The sequence below is a fragment of the Lygodium microphyllum genome, chromosome 11, assembly GCF_053477565.2.
Source record: "Lygodium microphyllum isolate KBCC chromosome 11, Lygodium_microphyllum_v1.1.10, whole genome shotgun sequence".
NCBI classification, from domain to species: Eukaryota; Viridiplantae; Streptophyta; class Polypodiopsida; order Schizaeales; family Lygodiaceae; genus Lygodium; species Lygodium microphyllum.
The window spans coordinates 46979770-47003793 of NC_141145.1; the positions used below are offsets into that span (position 1 = coordinate 46979770).

At 40.3% G+C, this 24024-nt stretch overlaps 1 protein-coding gene across 2 annotated transcripts; it reads left to right on the forward strand.

Moving 5' to 3' along the window:
* Positions 1–13940: 13940 nt before the first annotated feature.
* On the forward strand, positions 13941–21801 carry LOC148028782 (hydroxycinnamoyltransferase-like). Of its 2 annotated transcripts, none has more exons than XM_087687573.1 (2): positions 13941–14657; positions 19406–20852. In XM_087687573.1, exons 1-2 carry the CDS (start codon positions 14079–14081, stop codon positions 19439–19441), a joined length of 615 nt encoding a protein of 204 aa, XP_087543699.1. In that variant the 5' UTR covers positions 13941–14078; the 3' UTR covers positions 19442–20852. The 2 variants fall into 2 exon arrangements, with proteins under 2 accessions (XP_087543699.1, XP_087543697.1); XM_087687571.1 differs by lacking the exon at positions 19406–20852 and adding an exon at positions 20862–21801 and having other exon boundaries at positions 13946–14657.
* The last annotated feature ends 2223 nt before the right edge of the window (positions 21802–24024 follow it).

A 24024-nucleotide genomic window follows, 5' to 3' on the forward strand; every position in this document is an offset into this window, starting at 1 on the left:
TGAGGACATATAACCCCGATAAGGAGAGTGGGACAATGTCCTTGGCAAGCAAAGAAGGAATCAAGCAGGTGCAGGTCCCCATGTGCAGGTCCCGCTTAGTAAGGCCTTAGTGGAAAAGGCACTGGGGTTAGAACCAAAGGTGGAGAAGAGGCATAAAAGAGATGTCTATGCCATGCTGGGGATGAGGAAGGAAAGTGTCTTGACGAATGATGGTATAAGTACCCAGGACATTCCCAATGCAAAGGTTAGGCTACAAGCCAAGGTGATCCACTCCCTCTTCTCTAGCCTAAGATACAATTCGCTCATGCATAGGCTCTAGCATGCCCGTGCTGGAGAGCATGGCGGCTCATTTGTTGCATGAAGTGGATTGGAACGACTATGTCAAGAAAATCAGCAAGGACACTAGACCTTAGAATCATACCAACACGTGGAGAATCCCCAACATCGAAGGAAACTAATAGGAAGAAGCCCTAAGTCAAGGCCTCATTCACGAAATGCCTAAGAGGTCACCTCCTCATCACGCCACAAAGAACAATCAAGTGAGAGGACGATTAGTAAAGAAGAGGGAGAGCAAGAAGCTCAATCTAGCAAGAGGAAGGAAAAGTCGCCTAAACATAAGACGACAGAGAAGAAGGAAGAGGAAGAGAGGAAGAGAAAGGAGAAAGCAGACCTACTAAAAGCCAAGGCTGCATCAAAAAGAGCCGAGGAAGAGAGGAGGAGAAAAGTCATCAAACAAGAGGAGGAGTTGAGAAAAGAAGAGGAGGACCTAGCGCAAGCTGTGAACATGTCCATAAAGCAACAATGCAAGCACGAGGAACTAGCAACAATGAGCCTGCCAAGGTAGGACAAGCCGAGAACAAATGGCCAAGCATCAAAAGACTTACCTCCACCTGTCCCAAAAGGAAAGGGCAAGGCCACACTCCACCTGACCCCGCCTACCCTATTGCCAAATACCCCAACCATTGTGGCACTACCAAGCACTTCAACCACGGTGGACGCCAACAACCTCATGGCATGGGTGCAATTCTTGGTCGATAAGGCACATACCCCAATGCCCACCTCCAATGTAGAAATCCCAACGACAGGAGTAAAAAGATTGGCAACTACATATGTCAAATCTCAATAGGGGCCCCAGCGACCAAGAACAGATACTACTACCATGGAGCTGCAGCCCGCTGACCAGGACGAGCATGTTAGAGAGCTTTATGCTCAATTGGAAAGGGAAAAGGAGGAGAAGAGAGTAGCAGTGGCGAAGATGGAAATAAAAAGGGAAATGTCAAATGCCTTCCAGCTTGTAATATTTCCGCGTACCGCGTGCCGTAAATATTGACTTCCCGCACATCGTGTAGATCTCGCGCAAAGATTATCACTAGTGCCAGCAGCTAATCTATAACCACACGCGGGAAATGGAGACACTCCACCTTAGGAAAATGAGTCGGGGATTCAAACCGGCATAGCCGCGGGAAAACAGCCTCTTGGGAAGAGGTCAAGAGGATAAGGTAATTGCAAAATTTTTTTTAATTATTATCCCCTCCCCCAGCCGATGCATGGCTGGAGGAGAGGGAGTGTGGGAAGCAATGGCCAAGGAGGAGTGGGACGGATATGCATGAGGAGGAGTCCTCCACGTGTGTGGAGGCCCTCTTTCCCTTGGACTATAAGAACCCCCTCTTGGGGGGGGGGGGGGGGGGGGGGGGAAACAGGGACAGAAGGCTGTGGAAGGCCACGGTGATGAAGGGGTCGTGAGGGGTGCCGGACGTGTGAGGGAGGTGGCCGTGTGGAGGAGGGACGGCTGTGGGCGGAAGGCTGCCGTGAAGGGTCGACGTGCTGGAGGGGCCGGACGTGCTGGAGGAGGGGTCATGCTGGGGAAAGGAAGCGTGAGAGGGAGGAGATGGCGGCAGAAGACGGACATGAAGGAGGACAATGCGGCAGAAGGCGTGAGAGGAGGGAGGACGGGCTGTGGGAGGCAAGGAAGGAAACGCTGCACCTTAGTCCGCCAGCCGCCCGCCTGACTGCCCAGTCCGCCGCCGCCTGGAATTCGACTCCCCCCCCCTGGGATGTGCTGACAGAAGCTTCTTAGAAGCTTCTCTTGGAAGCTTCTAAGGGGGCTTCTCTAAGCCCCCTTCCTATTGGAACCACCGCAAATCCATATTAGCCCCGGTTTTTTTTAAAGGTCTTTTCCCATGGATTTTCCCACACAAGTCCATATTACCCCCATGGGTTTCTTTTAAACCCTTTCCCTTTGCAACACCCACAAGCCCTTAGCCGGACTTTGAAGAGAAGAAGGGGTAGCCTACGAGCCTCCCCACCAATCACCCACAAGGCTGGGCCTAGGATTTTTGGGAAGGAGAAGAAGAACTCTAAAGCCCCATTCTTGCAAGGCCCATTCGCAAGAGTTCCTTCCCATAACAAGCTTCAATTCCCACAAGCTTGCTCGAGGAAGCCCCAATTCCCGCAAGCCTTTATTAAGTTTCATTTTTTTTTCCATAGCTCTTCTGCAAAAAGCCCAAGTTCCAATCCCTAAGGCCTTCCATAAGCCAAATCCCACAAGCCGGTATTTCTTTTTTTCAAGGATCCGTACTTCAAAAAGGGATCTTGTACGTATGAGGGAGAAGGGCAAGATCTGGAGGCTGCATTCCGAGGCAAGTCAATTCGTAGACCACAAAGGCAAATCAGAAGCCGAATCCACGCCTACGATGGCCCCAAAAAGATCACAAGGTGCGACTGCGGGAGGTTCATCTCCAAGTATACAAGTGGATATCTCCCCGAGTCCACAAGTCCAGGTTTTATCTATTTGGATTCCACACAGAAGTATTGAATTAATCACGATAACTTCATGGATTAGGAGGCACTCATGCATGTCAAATGCAACTAGTCAAGTTAAATGCAATTGGAAAATGAATTGGCTATTTGAACATTTATTAGAGATAGCCTAAGATATGGAAATTGATCATTGGTACATTCAATGGAGTTAATGAAAAGAGCATAAGGTGTCTATGCATTTGCAGGACCTTATTAGTAAGTTTCCTTTTGTGCATTCAAAAGCGACGAGCCTAGGACGACTGTTACCTCATTACAAGGTTGAAATTATTGAGGTACACCTTTTTACTAGGCATGGAAAGATTAATGGCATGTCCCATTTTTAGATAGATCTTCCTTGTAATGATTCATGAGGGAAAGTTAACACCCATAAGACGTTATTCGAAAAGGAATAGAGGGGCACGAAAATGATCGATGGACTTGCAAGTGGAATGATTATTTGATGTAAGTCCTAGTAGGACCTAGGGAAGTTAGTGTCCGGATTATCAGGCATTTTTACCTTACCAAGGAAGGATAGGGTTATTGTGAACCAGGTGATGCGTAGAAGCAATAAATCGCATGTTTACGCGTATTGGTGTAGTTGTAACTATTGTTCTCCATTAGATTTAGTTTATTACCTTGAGGAAAGGATCATCCTTGACGCAAGACAAGTTTATTGAGTTGACTAGGTCACCTAAACCACAAGGATTCATATGGGCATGATTGAGTCGATATGTTAGGTATCCCAAGTGTTAACTAGGGTTTAGTGCAATAATAATTCGACCTAGTTTTACACTGGTTGCCAGGACAAAACCCGCAAATCTAAAGATCTTACACACGTTCACGAAATGTCGAAGCAATTGGATGTTCCTGCATGAAATGATCTAAGGTTTTATCCTAAGGATCATTCGTTCAAAATGATGAAACTCCGACGGAGTTGCCTATTTCTAGGACCATGGGCCAACATAATTAGGAATGGGTTGGAGGATACCCTAAAACCCTGCTACTCGGCTGGAGGTAAATTCCGTGACCGGAAAACGCTAAGCAATGGGTGGAATGATCCCGTGGAATATATGCAATACATGTGCAAAAAGCTGCAACTTTGTATAGACTTGAGATTTGCCCACAAGAGAGTTTTATCATCTCTCGAAATGAGGTTGGCAAGTTATTGAAAGAATTTAACTTACAAGAGGATGGGTAATCATCCTGTTACTCACTTTTCTTGGGGGATAACTGCCAAGGAAAAGGAAAGGTTAGGTGTTGCCTTGAAGCAAATGACCAGACAATAAAATAAAGCGACATGGTCGCTGGAACCTACCACAACAAAACCTAAAGTATTGGTAGGGTATGACCCTAACCCAAGAATGATAGGAATCTTGCCAAGTTGCAATTGATTCCGGATCGAATGCGGGTTGCTTTCGGAGAAAAGGAGTCACTCCTTAACAGTTTGCCAGCTAAACGACCACTGGAAATTGATTGTGCTTGTAACAGTTTGGAGAGCACTGTTTGCATTGTTTGTTCAATGAACTAGAGGACGAAAATATATCTAAATACTTCAGGTTGAAGCCTGAAGGGAGAGGCAGCTTCAGTTACCCCCGACTGCCTGCCTGACCCTAACCAAGGGGGTTGTTAGCCGCGCCGGGAACGTGGACCGAACCCGCCGCAAGAGGTCTCTCCGTTGAGTTCTACTTGGAGCAGGAGGACGCTTGGGTGCCAGGGGGGGCTCTGGCTATAAATCCCTCGCCTTCCGGGCCCTGCACAAGAGACTAACGTGACTCGGGATTGGATCTCGAGGCCCGCATACTAGTCTACGGGCGGAAACTTGGATAGTGATCCCTAGTGGATTACTGGATAGCCTTCGGGTGGATTATGAATACGCCTACGGGTGGGAACTCCTTGTATTTCAAAGATAAAAGGATAAAATGATAATAAAGAAGTTGTTTGGCATTGTTTTCTTTATGTCCTGTGATAAGATTACGTGAAGGAACCAGTGCATAAGAGGGTTAATTCAAAGAAGCTGTTTGTATATGTCAAACTAATGTGGTAGGTAATTACATAACTAAAACAATCCGAGGAAAGTGCGGAGGATGGACCATGGGTCCGTCCTACGGATGGGTGGTCCCGGTTAGCCGGGAACTTTTCTCAAAGTCTTCGACGAACAGAAGGATGATCAACATCACCGAAACAAGTAATGAGAACGATGACTTGGAATTACCAATTACCCGATTCACGCTGTTTTAGGGGAACGGAATGGGACTATGCCTTTTGGCAGAGAGGTCGAGCCTTGCATCCCTCTCGTTTCCCATTCTCCTTGAACCAAGTGCAGCATGAATCCGCTTTGGACCTAGCTTTCTGCGTAAAGTAGTTCGCTCGAGTCTGACGCTAGTTGTTGCTAGCTAATGACCAAACAGGAAAACCCAAATTCAGGTCGATCCTAAGTGGGAACGGCCAGGATACTTCCGCTACGTGGCAGACGCGGGAAGACCTAGATCGCAAGTCCCGTAACATTCCATGGGAGTGCCGGGCGGAGCTTTCTAGACATCCTTCCCGATGGACTGCTAAGACGTGTCCGGGATGATTCTAGTGGACACGTTACACAGCTAGAAAAGACTCGCCAAGTGGCCTTGCAACAAAAAGAAATCCATGCGTTGAAAGCGGAGCTAAGGGCCAAGGAAGAAGACGGAGAACAGTGGCAAAATAGACTGGAGGAAGAGAACCAGGAGATAGTCACAATGCTAAGGGAATACATACTCGTAGTTCTACAACAGGTGGATCTCAAAGCATAGATGAGAAAGCTCCAAGAGAGCATGGAAGAGCTCGCCACACTGGAAGCAAAGAGAGCACAAGAGCAGGAAGAAGGGAAAAAAGAGAGAGAAGAAGTAGAGCGTGGAATGCAAAGACAAAGGGAAGAATGAGAAACACTAGAAAAGGGGATCAGGCACCTAACATAGGAAAAAGAGGACCTTGCACAAAAATGGAAAAGGCAAGAGATGGTGATAGTGGCCCTATCACAAAGGCAAAGCGAGGGCTTAGAAGAGATGAAAAAGAAGGAAAGGGAATAGGGAGCCAAGATTGAGAAGCAAGTGAAGGACGTAGCGAGCCACTTGGCCCTTGTAGAGGGAAGCTGAATACTAACAGAAAGCAGGGCAGGTGCCGCTCAATCTAGTCTCGAAGTCCAACTACATCCCTTCCTCAGAACGATCTTAGACATCACACTCTCTGAGGAGGAGGAGGTAGTTGAGGTGCTTAAAAGGAAACTAGAAATAGCCCGCAAGGTGATCAAACAAGGGCTGTGCTCCCAAGTCCAAGATGCAAGTCTCAACCCGATGATCGGTCAAGATCAGTGAGAGAATCTGTTGGGAGCGTGCTTGACGCCAGAGGAGATTGACACATTGGAACTCCAAGAAGAACAACCCTAGGAGGCAGGATCAAGGTCAAGCCATGAAGGAACGCAAGGAGATGAGGAGTGAATTCCACCACCCCCCTCGCCACAGCTGGAGCCCCCTCAAGAACATGATGCCACAGCAGAAAGGAAGGCAAAAGCAAAAAAGAAGAGAGCCGGAATGTTGGATCAAGCACGCAAAAGAGCTCAAGTGCAACCACTTGTAGTTCCACAACTTCCCATCCCACTAAAAAGGGAATGGTTACCCATGAACTAGAATACAGAGCTATCAATGTGGGAGTAGTGGAAAAATCACCGCCAACCCTTTGATTTCACCTTCCGATACCCAGTAGCCTTGAGCAAAGTACTATCCACCGAAGCGGTAACGGAAGTAATCACCATGGGAAGAAGGCTTGGTAATTGATGGCTCACTTAAAGAGGGAAAAATCCAATGACTTGGGGGACAGAATCCCCAGATTACTGGGAAAACAAGATTGAGGAGGTACCCCACACAGTGAAAGGCTACAAATCCCAACCTAAGTGGAGGAGAAGAATCTAGAACGGCAACGTGGATGCGTGGATGTCATTTTGTGGCTCCTTACCCTTCAAACGGAATGAGCCGACCTATCTACCATATCCTCGGAGGGTGGGAGTAGATTTTGACCTTGACATCCATGGCCAATATGACTTCCCAAATATCTACAACATCAGCATACAAAACCAAAGGAAGTGCTCACCTTATCAGAACAAGATATATGGGACTCCATAGCCCATTTCCTAATGGAATTCTCCTCTTGTCCATACCCCACCTTTTGTAACAACATGTAATTATATTATATTACTTAGGACTCTCCTCAAGAAACCCCCTGCACCAGCAGTACCATCTTTCGCCGCTCTTTTTTGACATTAATGCGGGAATAGATGGGTGCACTATGACTCAGCTAATGCTGCGTGCTGCTTTACTCCCATCCTTTTGCATGGCCCTACTTGAGGACATGAATGACAGCCAATTCACCAACTGTAGCCATCCATTTTTATCCACCACCCCTCTCCATGTTAGAATTGACCAAAAAGGGTATATGCTAAGTAGACACTTCCTTACTAAATCATTAAAGCCCTCAACCTCCCCATCCCATGCTTATAAACCCAAAGAGTGAATCCTCTATCTTGTACTACCCCACCAAAGTCAAGAAACTGTTTATTCAAATTTTTTTTGAAAAAACCCAAAAAAAAAAGAGAAAAAGAGAAAGAAAAGGGCAAAAATAAATAAATGGGATGAAACACCACACAAAATCTGCAAGTCGCACATAGATCACAGTCACTGCACCTAGGGGTTCTCAAGTTAGGTGTGTCCTTTAGATCCCCCACGACACATGCTTAGGGCACATCAAGGGCAGGACATACCTAGGAAGGTAATTCTTGCCTTAGACATGTCACCCTAAGCCCCATGCATCACACCTCCCCTATGCATAAACTGGGTCCTCAAGTGTGGGAAACCACTGAGGGCTTGCCCAAGGATAGACCCATCTCCTAGTTCCACAAGCAGAAGCATCATGCACTCCACGATAGGGCAAAAACACCCCAAGTAGTGCACCTTCTTTTCTTGCCAGGCAAAAATGAAGGCCTCTACCACCAGCTCCAAAGGGCCCATCATCTATACAATGCACTCCCCATCTTATGCAACATGCCACCATGCAAGGACAACAAAGCAAGGGACAGACCCAGTCAAAAAGTGAATGAAGAAGCTCATTTGGAACAAAGCAAGAGATGGCAAGCGCGGAGGGCTAGGAGTGAGATCTGTCCAACACGATATTCAATTTCAAAGGCATAAATCCCTCCAACACTAGGGCTCATTCCAAACTCAAGGTCCTTTCAGTTCCATAAATCCCTCCAACAGGTCCATAAATCCCTCCAACACCAAGGCTCATTCCAAACACAAGGGCCTTCTAGATCCATAAATCCCTCCAACACACGATCCACCCTAGCTCATATACAAACTCAAAAAGCCACTGGCCACTCTAGCAACACTATCTGACTTACCACCTAGCACTTCCATGTGCTGCACTCAACTAGGAGGGGGGTAATGTTTACTGCAAAGCAAAGGAAGCGGAAAACGATGCATCAAGAGGAAAAGCGCAAGGCAAAAAAAAGGAAATGCACCCTACAAAAGAGTGGACCTAGAGGAAATCTAAAAATCCAAAAGCAAGAAGGTGTACCTTTAAAATATAAAGACATAGCCAAAACCTCTGTAAAAGAGTGCCATGCTCCCTCCTATGCAATTTGTAGCCATGAATGGGCAGGAGGACCAAGCTAGGAAGAGAAGAGGATGAATGGGAAAAAGGACCTAGGCCATGTACAAAAGGGGATAAGGGGATGACCACCCAAAAAGGATTTAGGGTTTTGTATATAAAGTTTAAAAAGTGAATGAGAGCTCATTCTTTGGTGTGTGGCAAAGTGGTCTCTTCTTCTTCTCTTCTTCTCTTCTTCTCTTCTCTTTTCTTGCTTACTTGTGAGCTCTGGGAAGTTATTATATGTGTATCCTCTACATCACGTGTGTTCAAGGCCTATTTATAAATATCCTTATCTGTGAATTTTTCTTGAATAAAACATAAACCTTTTCTATTCAATATGTAAATAATCTCTTTATATTACACCCATTTATATGTAAAAAATGTATAAAAATGGTATTTTGAAAATCCCTTATTTTGAACCCACATGGTGCACACATATATTCACGAGTAACTTACTCGAGCTTGTGAGTGCTTGAGGGAAGGAGTATGAGTGAGTGAGGGAGTGAGTGTGCGAGAGTGAGGGATCTTGGAGGTGAAGCCCTCCTCCATCTTCTCTCTTCTTCCTCATCTCTTCTCTTCTCTCGGAGGATGGAGCTCAAAGGAAGAGGCTTGAGGATGCTTGAGCGTGCATCATGAATCGTGGAGCTATCAGAGTGCTTGATAGAGGAAGCAACTCAATTAGGCATTAAGATAAGCTCACTACACTCGTAGAGAGGGATAGTGCATCAGCTATGTGAGAGGTAGCCATTAGTGCTCGCTTGAAACACTTGAACAATAGGTAGTCCGTGGATCTTGGCGGTTGACTCGTTTGCCTCTACACTTATGCTCTCTAACACTTTGTGAAAAAGAGGAACAGATCACCAAGGCATATAGTGGATGCGAAATCATGTGGAGCTAGACATGTCAATACTCCTCCTTGAGCTCAACATGAGCTCATGCACTCCTAGCATAGTCTTAAAGTGGTAGAGCTTCTTAACTCTCAAGACCTTGGCGAAAATATCTACAACTTGATCCTTTATTCTGACATAAACCAATTCAATATCACCTACCAAAACCTACTCTTGAATAAAATGATAATGGACTATAATGGATCTCTATGCATTTGGTCCATGCATGATACACTTGATTTTCTTTGCTAGTTGAAGCGCTACTAAGGTTATCACAATAAATGACAATCTTCTTGTCCACTTATAGCCCTAAATGTAGCTTGTATAACCAAAGTACCTCATATGTTGTAACTACAATATCTTTATACTCCACCTCAATACTAGCTAGTACAACTATACATTGCTTCTTACTACTCCAAGTAGTAGTACCAATCCCAAAGGAAAACATAAATCCACTAGTAGATCTCCTATCTAAGAAAATACTAGCCCAATCTGCATATGTGTAACCATAAAAGTCCAATGGTACACTGTAGCATAGAATAAGGCATAGTCAAGTGTAGAATTGAGGTAGCACAATGTGCACTACACTACATCCAAATGTGGCTTCTGTGGAAGCTACATGAATTGAATTTCCAAACCAACTATGTAGTTTAGAACTAGCCTCATGATTGTTAAATAAATAAGGTTGCCCACAATCTTTCTATACACAATGGAATCCTTGATCACATCACCCTTATGTATGTGAAGCTTAGTATTGATACCCAAATGTCTCAATTAAGTTGCGAAAAAATACAATTCATGGAACATAAAACACACAAGTAGAGTAATTCAAAATAAGAATCACAAAGGGAACAACTAAACCAACCAAGTGATACCAGGTAAGGAAGAAGAAACCACAAAGTTGAGGGATAGAGTGGCCAACAATCCACATCCAAATCCATTGATTGATGGGAATAACATGATTTTGAAGCTTCCTTAAAACACTACTATCATGTGTTGAAAGGCTAAGGTTTTGGTACTAAAATAAGAGTTACCTCCTACTATAATACATTGAAAAATAGGATAGCATTTCTATCATACACTTTCATCTCAAATCAGTGTACTTGTTTGGTTCCAAATCAAGTGATCTTGAGGACTCAACCGATGCTTTCATGGGTTAGCTTGATGTATGAAAGTGAAAGAAGGATTCTAAAGTAATCCAAAAAAGGGTTATTTTTGTTTACATGGCCTGATTATATACTGGACTATTATCATGAATGACTAGACTAATTTTTGAGCCATAGATGCTATGTACACTATCCAAATGTATGCATGGTGGATCAGATGCATGAATGGCTGAAAATAGCTAGATTTTCATTGGGCATAAAAACTCAAGAATTGATTTTTATGTGGTTGTATGATTTGTATTTGGCTTGCAAGAAAAAATTTATGCATTATAAGACATTTACATATCTAATTTGAGTATACAAGTCTCCCTGTATTTGAATATTCAAACCCTTTATCTTTCTCTTCATCTTCCATCATTGAAAGCTTCTCTTTCTTCCTTGAACTTTTCATATGTAAGTCCCTTTGACTTTTGATTATACACAAAAAGATCTCCTAATAGTGGGTATTATCACTGTACATGGTGAAAAATCCACCATTTGTAGTGAGTAGCCTCTCTTCAACATGCAAGTATAAAAAAAAGGCATGGATCTCACTCAAGAAATGGTAGGCCTTAAGCTAGAGCTTGTGAAGCATAAGAATGCAATGAAGTGACCCATGAGACCACACATACAGTACATTCATTGTGGTATTAACCACCTTTAGGTTGAGTGTCCCAATCCTTGATTACACACTTGCACAAATTGCAATAGATATGGATACGAAGCCATGCAATGTTAGCTATCTAGGAGCTTACCTATCCATAACACTACCCACAACCATTCTATCATATGAATAGGCCATTCAACTATGGAAGGGAGGTCCTTTGGCACTAGCAACACCCAATGAGCAAGGACCCATAGCACCTAGGGTAGATATCAATATGATAGGAATACCTAGACTAGTAGGATCCATTATCATCATCCACCTAGCAATGTACCCATGACCCATGCACTTCACAAAAAAACAATTAGAAGAGGAATTTTACGTAATCCCATATGTTACACACAATGGGGAAGGATATCCTATTCTCATGGACTTCAGACAAGCTTCAGTAATGGATTTTGAAAGAGATCGAAAGTAGGAAGAGATTGAGGGATGGCAGGAGTGTAAGAGCCTCTCACTTGTTGGACATGTGGCTGGACATGTGGCTATCTAGGACATATTTCATTAAGATGTCCTAAGAAGAACATACTAACAAATATAAGGCAGATCTAAGAGGTCTAGAGTATGGCACATTGCATTTATATGCCAATTTCCCTAGATGAAAACTCTCAACTAGTTTGTTGATCTTACCTTTAGTGCAACTTAGACTTTGTAGTATGGAAGCTCCAAATGATAATGCCACTCCAATACCCTTGAACATAATATGTTGATATATGACAAGAAGAATCTTAGGTTGGATTCCACTTTTTCTCAAAGTGAGAGCAAGTTTGAATAAGTATTTATTCTAGTAGTAGAGATAGAGGTTGTGGTTGGGGCTAAGGTGATGGTCATGGTCAAAGTTATGGTGCACAAAAAAATCGGGGAGGATGGTCCCAAGGAAGGGAGAGCCAAAGAGGGCAAGTTGCATGTTTTAACTAATTGTAGACTTTTGGTGAGTAGAGAATATAACATTATGGTGAGAAAGGCCATATTTCTAATAATATTTTTAAAATAAAGTCTAGAACTAGAAATGGAAAGAAGTAGCAAGGTAATTATACTTCCACTAGCAAAAATAATGATGACAAAAGTAAGCAGCTCTTTGTCATGCAATATTTTGTGAATATTAGGAAAGTTGATGGTTCATCTAAGAATGATACATGATGCATAGACTTAGATGCATCTATCCACATGACTTCTTATGGAGAGTGGTTTAGAGAGATGCATAATCCAAAGTCTCCAAGTTAGAGAGATGAAATCTAGAGTCTCTAGGTTATGTGGAGACAAAGGACAATATAGCCCATTCCATTACTCACATTGAAAACATTTCCTTAAATATGTAGGATATCAATACTACTTAGCTAATGTGTTGCATGTACTAAGAATAACTAAGAATCTAGTTCCTATTGATCAGATTGTGAAATATGGAATGCAAAATTGATTCATATCTTATGGTTATTACATAGAGGACCTTGAAATGGCTGCAAATTTATTATAAAGGTAAGCATATTAGTAGATTGTTTACTCTTAATTTACATCTCCTCGACATGGATGTTCTATATTTGCATACGGTTTGGGTGTTGTGGTTAGCATTGAAATTTAGCATAAGCAAATTGATCATGTAAATGTGCAGCATTTGAAAATTGTGCAACCAAAACATATTGTGATTGATTGCCAAAGTGTAGAGTTAACTGGATGTATAAAGTATATGTAGCATGTCAATTCGAAAAGCAAGCAAGGTATGCATTTCCACATGAAAAGCATATATGTAAGAAGGCACTTAAGTTAATACATTCTGATGTGTGAGTGTTTGTAAGTATTAGGTCTCCTTCATTGATGATTACATTTTAGTGTGTGGGGTGCTACAAAAAATACAACTATGAATGTGTGTAAGTATTAGGTCTCCTTCATTTATGATTATACTAAAAAAGTATAGGTTTATTTTATATGTGAGAAGAGTGAGGTGTTTGGGCAAGTAACTTGTTTGGTTTATGTTTTATGTTTTTTAAGGTGCTCTTCTTCAAGAAAACTTCTTGGACTATATAATAGTTTTCTAACGAAAATCTTTGAATATTGTTCATGTCATGCATAATTTGGAAGATAGACATTCAATATTAGAAGTGGTTGAAAACACATACAATTTGGGAAGACTAATATGATTCATAATGTAAACTAGCGTTCCACGCGCACTTTGCGTGCATAGAACGCTAGGTCGCTACGTGACAGCTTCCCTGCCTCGAAGCGGTAAGCGCTCAATAATCTATTTCTCATCTTTCTCTCTCCTTGTTTTTTCTCTCTCTCCCCCAAATTCCCTGTCTAATTTTCTCTCTCTCTCTCTCTCTTTCTCTCTCTTTTTTCTCCTCGCTTTTCTTCTCTCTCTCTCCTTTTATTCTCCCCCCTCTCTCCTCTCTTTTCCTTCTCTCTCCCTCTCCTCTTTTTTCCTTTTCATTCTTCTTCTCTCTCTCTCTCTTCATTCTCTTTTAAATTTTTTCTTTTCTCTCTTCAAAAACCAATCCAGATTCATGCAATGGGTTATTACAAAGGTTTTTTTCTCTCTTTTTTTTTGAGAAAGGCTTGAAGTTTGAAAAATGCCTCGGAGCCTGAGGTGTAGCCCGAAGTTCTCAATTGCTCGTTTCGTAAAATGTGTACTTGAGACTTGAGAGCTATGCACGTGATCCGCTTTCAACTTTCCCACTGCCCCAGGGCCCAGCGCAGCGCCGCTGCACGTTGCTAGACTCTGGAGTCTGAGGTACATACGACTCTCAATGGTTAACAGATCTAAGCCAATTTCAAAAGGTCTATTGACCCGCTTTATAAAAAGAAAAAGACGAGAGGCTCCAGGAGATAAGCTGCAAAGCTACAGCCTGAGACTCCAGAAGCAAGAGAGGAGCAGACTGTAGCCCTCCAGGAAGAGGGGGAGGGGGAGAGAAGGGTGCAATGGAGTCGTCATGCAGAGTGCGTGTGGTGAGCGAATGCCTGGTGAAGCCAGCGTCTCCCTCCCCTCAGAGCACCCTCTTCCTCTCCGCCATAGACCTCATGTGCAGGCCCTTCCCCTACAATCGCCGCATTCTCTTCTACAAAATGGCCGACGAGGAGGAGTATGCAGCGATGGTAAGGAAGCTCAAGGAGAGCTTAGCGCGCGTATTGGCGGACTTCTACCCTCTTGCAGGCAGGCTCTGCACGCCCATCAAGACCAGGACCAGAGGGCAAGAAGAGGAAGGAGGAGGAGAAGAAGGTGAAGGAGAAGGTGAAAGTGGTGGGAGGCCGTATGTGGCCTGCAATGACATGGGCGCTGAGTTTGTGGAAGCGGAGATAGTCTCCGTCAATGAAGAAGAAGAAGAAGAAGAAGAAGAAGAAGAAGAAGGAGAAGGTAATGCAGATGCTCATCATCAAGACTTGTTCGAGGAGATGGCACAAGGAGGCTTCCAAATAACACCCTTGTTCCGGGAGCTCACTCGATGGGCATCTTACTCCATGCAAGACCATGAAGGAACTGCACCTCTCCTGTCCATTCAGGTAAATTGCTTTCCATTAGTACCTTTCTTTATGTTTTTTTGGTTTTTTGTGGTTTGAGGGGGAGGGAAGGAGAGAGAGAGACCTTGAGCACTTTGGGATGGGTCTTGACTAGGTTCTACAATCCTCTACCAACCCAATGGCATCCATCTAGCAACAAGAAGGGATTCACCTATAGATCCAATTGTGAGGGTCCCACTTCCTCTTGTTGTCTAGTACTCCCTGCTTAACTGAATCTTGCATGTGACCAAGGTATCCTCCATATATATATATATATATATAGAGAGAGAGAGAGAGAGAGAGAGAGAATCTCAAGATGCCTTAAACCTATGGACTTGAAAATTTTGGAGACTCCTTCACTAATCATTCTAGCTGTAGAAAAATAGTTACATGAATACACACTCAAGGCAGTTGCATTAAACTTACTTTTGAAAGCCACCAATCACAAAGCTCTTGCTTTATCCCTAAGAGAAAAGAGGCTCGCTTTTAGCATAGTGAGAGAGGGCTTGGCCTTCTAGCTTCAATTTGAAGGCCACCGTTTCACAAAAATTATTTAAGTCCTAACACAAATGTCTTAAAGTGTAGAATGCACCCTACATTGTGAAGGCCAATACTCACAAATACCTTACTTTATTCCTAACATACATGCATTAAAGTGTAGAATGTACCCTAGATTGTGTATCTTATCTCTTTAGAGATATTCAAAGGATATATAACTACTTTTCTAAACTTACTCGCATTCACTTGAAGCATACTATATTTGTAGCCCTTTCTTAGAAGAGTGAAATCCCCTTTTAATATATTGTTTACCTTACCTTGCATTGCATATATGAAAACATAAAGTACTTGCAATGTTGCTTGATTAAGTAATATGATATAACATGCTTAATTTCTATGTTGAATAGGTTAGTTTACTATATCACATGCCTTCTTAGACCAACATGCATGTGCACATATACTCTACAAATCATATCTCAAGGGTAATGGTTTATAAAATGAAGATACATAATGTTTGTGAATTCAAATTATACATGATAAATATTTGTCTTATGTTACTTGTGTCCCCCCGAGGCTCCCCTTAGACATTTGTGTTAGGAATAAAGTAAGGCATTTGTTACTTGGACCAACATGTGTATATCCTCTCAACCAATCCTTCTATTACTTAGACCAACATGTGTATATCCTCTCAACCAATCCGTTCTATTACTTAGACCAACATGTGTATATCCTCTTAACCAATCTGTTCTATTACTTAGACCAACATGTGTGTGGAATAGTGTTAGACTTTCTTATGTTACTTAGACCAATATGTGTCTATCCTCCAAACCGACCTCTTTTGTTATTACATTGATTTGGTGTAGTTAATGACATGTTCTATAATAAAGAACAATAAGTAACACATAAAGCTTATCCTTGCAAAATCTTTACCTAATTCTTTTAACATATCATTTGAAAGCAAAATGGATCATAAAGATTGCCTGCATGAGAGACTAATGTTAGCGATCATGTGTTTGGCACACTCATCTCCTACTATGAGCCTCCAAGGACATTAAGAGCTTTGACACTCATTCTATCATATGTTTTGATGGAGGAGGGAATTCTTTCTGAAGCATGCATTTCTTTTCTAGGTAGTTTGAGGTGTGTTTACATTGATTGCAGTTTATTTTCAATCTTGCATTTCTTTCTTAATGTGAATGAAGGATGTATTCCCCCTTGTTTTTTATGGCAATTAGCTCATAATGTAGATGATTATATTTTCTACATTATTTTATACAATTAACCAAATTGTTGGCACTCCACATAACAAGTGGCTAGTTTATTTGTTGATGAGCTATTTATAGCCATCGTCTAGTTTGCCTTTCATCATGATTATTGGATATATAGGGACTCTTCTCCATCTTTCAATGTTGCCTTTCAATGACACCTTAGGCTACATGTAGGGATTGGTTAGTTCTATTTGTGTTTATCTTTCATTCAGTTCATTGTAGATTGTTTTTCATTAATTCTCTTCTTTCATCATAGTCTCTCTCTTCCCTTCTCTCTCTATGCTCATTTTTTCTCTTCCATTGTGCATTTTCACATGGTATTAGAGCCAAAGTGAGGATTGGGAGGTTCTACAAAAAAAATTCATGTGTAGATAGGTCTTGAAGAGTTATTGATTACCATTAGTTTAATGCTTTTGATGACCTTGATGTAGAGACCATTTAGTCTTCCATTGATAGATGATCGCATTAGTCAAAAACTTGCAAAAAGAGACATGAAGATGGATACTCAAAGCCTTATTTTGGCTCTAATAGATCAAGAAGATTGGAGCTCCCTTCTCCTCCTACTTCTCTATATCTTTCTCATTGGGCATGTAGTTGTACATCCTCGTATATAGTGATGATGGCTCCTCCTATTTAAGTGTCTATACTTTCTTTTTCTTCCCAAAGAAAATTAATTTAATGGGTGAACTACTCATATTATTCCTACAAAGTGGAGTGTATCCTTGACACCTTTGACTTTTGGGGGTTTGTTACTATCCGAATCCATTATCTAGTGGAGCATCCATGCATTGGTTCTACAATGGGTCCAAGCAATCCTTTGGGATCCAACTTAATTTTAGAGTGATATTTTCTCTTTATGAGTCTACAAGATTTTGTCATTGTGCATGTGTGCAAACTTCAAGTCATAATAGAGACGTAGATAGAGCTATATTCTCTACAGTATAATTAGAAGATCTTTGCCCATGGTCTCACCAAAGAGGAGAAATTATGGATGCTTTATGTTGATGATTCCCCTTCTATGCAAGATCACATTAAGGACATGGAGGACACAGGAGATGAGCTTTTATCCCTTTTTGGGTGATTTCATCAATGCATATAGTAATGATTCTCATTACTTAGTTTATGATGTCTTATACACTATCTTGCTTACTTGCAAGGTTTGGGATACTCTTCTATGGGAGGAGCTAGCTCTGTTTGCTTAGGAGCACGAACATTGATTAAGGATATTAATGTTAGCAGGTATAGCCTTTCTAAGATTTTATTGTAGGTTCAGGAGGGAAAATTAAGAAGGACAAAAGGTCAAGAATAAGAAGATGAACCATGTTCAACATTCAAGGTCTTCCTTAGGCTTTAACACATAGATTCAAGAAAGCCTAAATTGCTTGGGGGGTTCATTTTATGAATTTTTCCAAAATAAGACACAATCTTTTTCTATTCAAGATGTGAATGACTCCTTAAAATGGCACCCTTCCATATGTTTTTTTTTGGCAAACATTGTGTTTAAAAAATCCCTTATTTTTAGACCCATGTGATATGCTTGCAACAAGGGAACTCATCTTGAGAAGGCTTCAGAGAGGCCTTGGCTTATTGATTGCAGTGCTTTGAGTCACATGACTCCTGGTGGAGATTTGTTACAAGATCTCTGTCCATTAAAGGGTGTAGTCATTATTTGTGACTTTTTTGGTGCCTATTAGTGGGGTTTGTAGTTTAACATTATTGCGCGACCATCCATCAAACTCTACTTTAAAAGTTCTACATGTTCCAAACTTGGGCTATCCACTCCTTTTTGTTCATGCCCTTATTAGACTTGGTACCTAAGTGCTCTTCACTAAGCATGGCATCTTTGTTGATGAGGATTCCTACTGAGGAGCTATTTTAGCAATGAATTGATAGGATATAGGAATTACAAGCTCCATGTCCCTTTCATTGTATAGGGGTCCTTTGAGGTAATCATCCATAGCTACACCTATTCTCAATTATGAACCATCTATCCCAAGGTTCCATCCCATCTCCCACCGTCTCCTCTAGCAGTTCCCTCCTAGCCTCTATTCCTTTTAGATAGAGATAATATTAGTGATGTGGTTGTGGATACCTTGGTCCCTTGTGTTTCAAAGTTAGGAGTCTCTTCATTGATGGAATTCATTAGCTTTGGAACTTCTTCGACCACCTTTGGATCCATTCCATCTTCTTTGTCCTTAAACCACATTTAGGATTTGAGAGGGGATGTTAACAATCATGTGTATCTTGCACAATCATCTCCTATGTATAAAGCTTAGTTTGAGTCAAATAGGGACATTAGAAACTTTGACACCCAAATTGTCATATGTTTTGATGGAGGAGACATCTCTTTCTAAAGCATGCATTTCTTTTCCAGTTAGTTTTAGTTCTATTCACATTGGATGAGGTTTATTTTTAGCCTTGCATTTCTATTTTAGTGATTGGATGGCTTATTCACACCTATTTTTAATGGCAATTAGTTCATACTATAGATGTATACATTTTCTCCATTATTTTATGGAATGGGCTAGATTTTTTACGCTCCTAAATAATTGTCGATCGGTTTATTTGAAGATTGGCTATTTATAGCCATCACTCAGTTGTTGATGATTATCTCGAGGAAGTTACTATATGTATATCCTCTACATCATGTGCATTCAAGGCCTATTTATAAATATCCTTATCTATGAATTTTTATTGAATAAAACACAACCCTTTTCTATTCAATCTATAAATAATCCCTTTATATTACACCCTTTTGTATGTAAAAAATGTATAAAAATAGTATTTTAAAAATATCTTATTTTGAACCCACATGATGCACACATATATTCATGAGTACCTTACCTGAGATGATTATCATTCTTGCGAGTTTAAGCGCACTTTAATGTATAGGGACTCCACTCTCATTACTTATGCTATTCTTTGGTTTTTGTTTCTTTGATGGTTTTTCTCCTAATCTACTTCTCTTGCATTGATGTGCCACAGAACTACCTTCACTCTTCTAATGGTGACAAGGAATAGTAAGATATTATTTTCAAGTCTCCTTATGAGGGATATTTTGGGTGGAATGTGACCTCTTAGATTAATGATTAATTGACTAGCATAGGGTGGTAACAGAGTGGCTTTAATGAAAACAAATGGTTGATCTACAATGTGGTCATTCTTGCTTGGTTATATATTAATGGTATTTGCATCACTCATATATATGTGTGTGAAGTCATGTTAAACTTCCTTTGCAAACTAGGGAAACACATTCTTTCTCATCAAGTTTTGCTAATCTACTTCACATATGTGTAGAGATCATTGCCAACCTTGGATCATCACCATCACTTGCATAGTGGTTTTTAATCTAACTTTGGAATCTTAAATGCTAATGATACATGATTGAGAAGGGGTAAAGACCAAATAATCTTCATGTATCAACACCTTTTTAAATACTACATCATGATCAAATCTTATGTCTAAAGCTTGTAATAACTTGTTTTTGAACATATTGCACAAATTTTGAACTATACAATCAAAGCTTGGTCCTTATAAGGATGCATGAGGTTGGAAAGATATTTCATGCAATTACTTAGTAGGGAGCATTTACAAAAAATCGAGAATGTCATTTGTAAAAAGTCTTGAATCTTATTTGAGTGATTAAAAGACAACAATGAGAAAGTAAGCTAGACCTTTACAACTAGTTGGCTTAGGCCTCAAGGTAAGTAGATTGTTGAATTAATGAGCTATACACTATGCATGCACCACATATGCTAGTGTCTTCATTTCATTATTATTTGGAGAACATTAAAGAACGTATTTTATATTTTCTTGTGCTTGCAAATTTTCAAGATGGATATAATTTTAAACCACTCCTATAGGGAAAGTAAAGCTCCTATACAAACCACTCCTATAATTTTAAACCACTCCTATAGGGAAAGTAAAGCTCCTATACAAACCACTAAAATCTATTACATGATGAAACATGTGACAAAAGGTGGTTATAACAATGCGCTTGTGTTTCTTCAATAGTTTTTGTTTCAATCAAAGTGTTGAGAATGAGATTCCTCTACTTTTTTAGTTCCTGAAAAACTTGTAGTGATATACACACCTTAGAAACTAATAGTATAACCTATATTAGCATAACAATTTGCATAGACCTCTGATGTTTATTATCCTGTGGTTTTTCTTATATTATGAATAAAATAGTTGAAAAAGGTGAAACACACTTTGAAAATATGAATTGTGGCTTACATCTTGAATAAAACATAGAAAAATACGAATAGTGGCTTCCATCTTGAGTTAAAATGAATAGTGGCTTACATCTTGAATTAAAGATGGGAGAATGTTTTGGCTTTTTGGATTCTTAAATTGTGAGGCTCAACATGGTTATATTAGAATGAAAGAAAGTATTTAATTTCAACTTTCTAATGCTATTTTATATTTTGGTTTTTATTAGATTACACGGTTTAAAAATGGTGGAATTGCATTAGGAGTGTCACATAGTCATGTCCTTGCAGACGGCTACTCTTTGTGGCACTTTATGACCTCATGGGCAGAATATGCTAGGGGTGAATGCCTTTCGCTACTACCAACGCACACACGGACACTTATGAAGATCCAAGAACCTTCAAAAGAGAAGGCATTTTGGGATATCGAATACATAAATAATGATCTACATTTCCTCTTACCTAATGACTCTAAGGTACAAAAAGTTTTTGATTTCAAGAAGGAAATGTTACAATCTTTAAAAGACAAGGTAGATGGTAAGTTTAGCTCCTATGAAGTACTATGTGCACACATTTGGAAATGCACAAGCAAGGCTCGGGCTCATGCACCAAACACAAAATTGGGATTTATCAATGCAGTCAATATGAGGGCAAGGATGGAGCCACCCTTGACTGCAAGCTATTTTGGAAATTGTTTGACATGGGGCATGGCCACTGCAACAGCAAGGGAGCTTGAACAGGAGAACCTTTCTATCACTACAATGCGCATAAAAGTTGCACTAGACACTTGCACCCACTCAACTATATTTGGTATGCTTCATTGCTTAGAACTCTATGGTCCTGATATAATATATAAGACATGCCTACTAAATTCAGCTCGCATGCGTGTGTCAAGCTCACCTAAATTTCCAACTTTTCGTGTTGACTTTGGATGGGGGAAACCACTTGCCACTAGATCTGTAGAAGTTGAGGAAAATGGTAAAGTCGTACTTTATCCTGGTCCTGATGGCCTAGGTTCTGCAACTATATGTATAGCACTATCTCAAGATGCTATGGGAAGACTTGAGTATGATCCCAATTTTTGCAAAGTTTATGATTTTACATAAGTTTGCAGTATATTTCAAGTTCTCCCAATATGATCACACCATTGCATACTTTTTCCATTTGCCACTCTTGGGATTCAACCTCATCTTAGAGGTAATAATAAAGCATTACATTTTTTGTGTTTATATTTTATTTTTCATCAATAAATGTTCTACTCACATAAGTAGAATTACTTGTTGCTAGCCTCCTCAAATACTTAAAGCAGTTTAAGTTTTCAGCTTCTTCCATTAGTGATTTTTTAAATTTATTTGGGAAAATGTACCAAGGATTTTTTAAAGTATGACATTAGAATAAGCTAATGCAATGTAAAGTGGGTGTGATAGGAGTCATACAATCCATATGGACATTGTATATATGGCTAGTTGATTAAGTGTGAACGGAAGTTAGTAGGATGTGTGCACTATAGATTAGAAAAGTAAATGGATCAACCACTGGGGATCTTTTTCCCGTGTTACATATTGAATATGTCTTGGAGTGTATTGTAAGTAAGGAGGCTAGTATATTCTTTTCCAATTCCTCTTGTTATAATCAAGTAACTAGTGTCATAGACCTTCCAAGCTAGAATAAGATATTTTTTTGTGCTCAATGAGGTGTTTTTTTACTTATTATCCCAATTGGGCCAATCATCATTTCAAATATTTATGAACGGAGTATGTAAATGATAAAGTAGATGCTTTTTTGTTTTAGTGACCACTTCTTGCCGAAGAGACATAAAAATGTCTACAAAAGGTATTATGAAGTATTGAGAGTCAAATTTTTGTGAATCCTCTCACACACTAGTTTTGGATTAAGTATGGTACTATTTTAAGCCATGTTGTATCAAAGGCTAGAATATCCACATATGCCAGCAAGGTTTGGACACATTAATATTACTTTAGGTGGAAACTTGATTACTAACAATCTCGATAGGGCCTCCAAAGTGTGAAATGAATAGCTCCTAGAGAAATCAAGTAGTGCTTCTTACGTCATATTTTTTAGTAGCCTCTGCCCATTTAGTCATGTAGTCCATGGCTACAATAATGTATCAAGCATGTGAGTATTGAGCAACTGGATTGATAGGTCCCATGAAGTCTATGGCCGACTTCTCAAACGGTTAGTAGGAAATCACCAATGGGAGTTCCATTTTATCCTTTTTGATGGCAACTTTGTCAATTGGTGCTCATCATAGTGCTTGATAAATCAGGTGGCATCTTTAAATAGTATGGCCACCATAACTATGATTGAAGAACTTTTCTAGTTGTGCCGGTTATGTCAAAGTGTCCTCTAGTAATGCCACCATGTGCCTCATGTAACACACCCTCAATCTCATGTTCATAGTTGCATCCCCTAAGAAGACCATCCTGCCCTAGATGATAACATTAACTGGCAACTATCAATTAGTATAGTCAAGTCTTAATTAAGAGTGTGTGAGTCATGCTTTCCCAATTAGTAGTTATTGTAAACCCTTTTCAAGGATATGGACTATCTCATCTACCCATTGAGGCATCAAGTCTGCCTTCAAGAGTTGAGCTTCTTGATGAATGTGGAAGAACATGCGAGCAACTGGGAGTTGGTAATAAACTCCTATGGCCTTTTTACTATTGGTCACTCATGACAAGTGATCCACAATAAAGTGTTATTTTCCCTTATATACAAAAATAAAGTGTTCCATGGTTGAATAATTCATTTCAATCTTAGTGAGTTGCTAACTAGTAAAAGTCACCAAAAAATCCATGTTATGTTCATCGGATGACCACAATACTACTTCAATCGCAATCTTGGAAGCATCGATGTGCACATGGAATGTAATTTTCTAGTCCAAGGCTCTTGAAATGGGGCGGTCATTGGAGCTTGTTTTAATGCTTCATAGTAGGCTTGGCATTCCTTGGGTTCATGCTCAGGTGACTAGTAGCTTATAAAGCGATTGAGCATTTATTGCATAGTTGACCATAAAGTGACAATAGTATCCAATATGGGCATGGAAATAATGTACCCCCTTTAGATCGGTGGATAGAGAGAGATTCATAATAACCTTGATCTTGGTTGTGTCTATGGCAATTCCACTTTTTGATACAACATGACCTAAGATCTCAAGAAAATCACTCATGAATATATGTGTGTATCATAGGGATTCAAAATAAGGATTTTTATGATAACACTTTTAAATGTTTTTACCATACAAAAGGGTGTCATATAAAATGAAATATTATTTACAAATATAGAAAAGGGTTGTATTTTATTTAGGAAAAATTCACAAATAAGGGTATTTGTAAATAGGCCTTGAACACACATGATATAGAGGATTTGTGT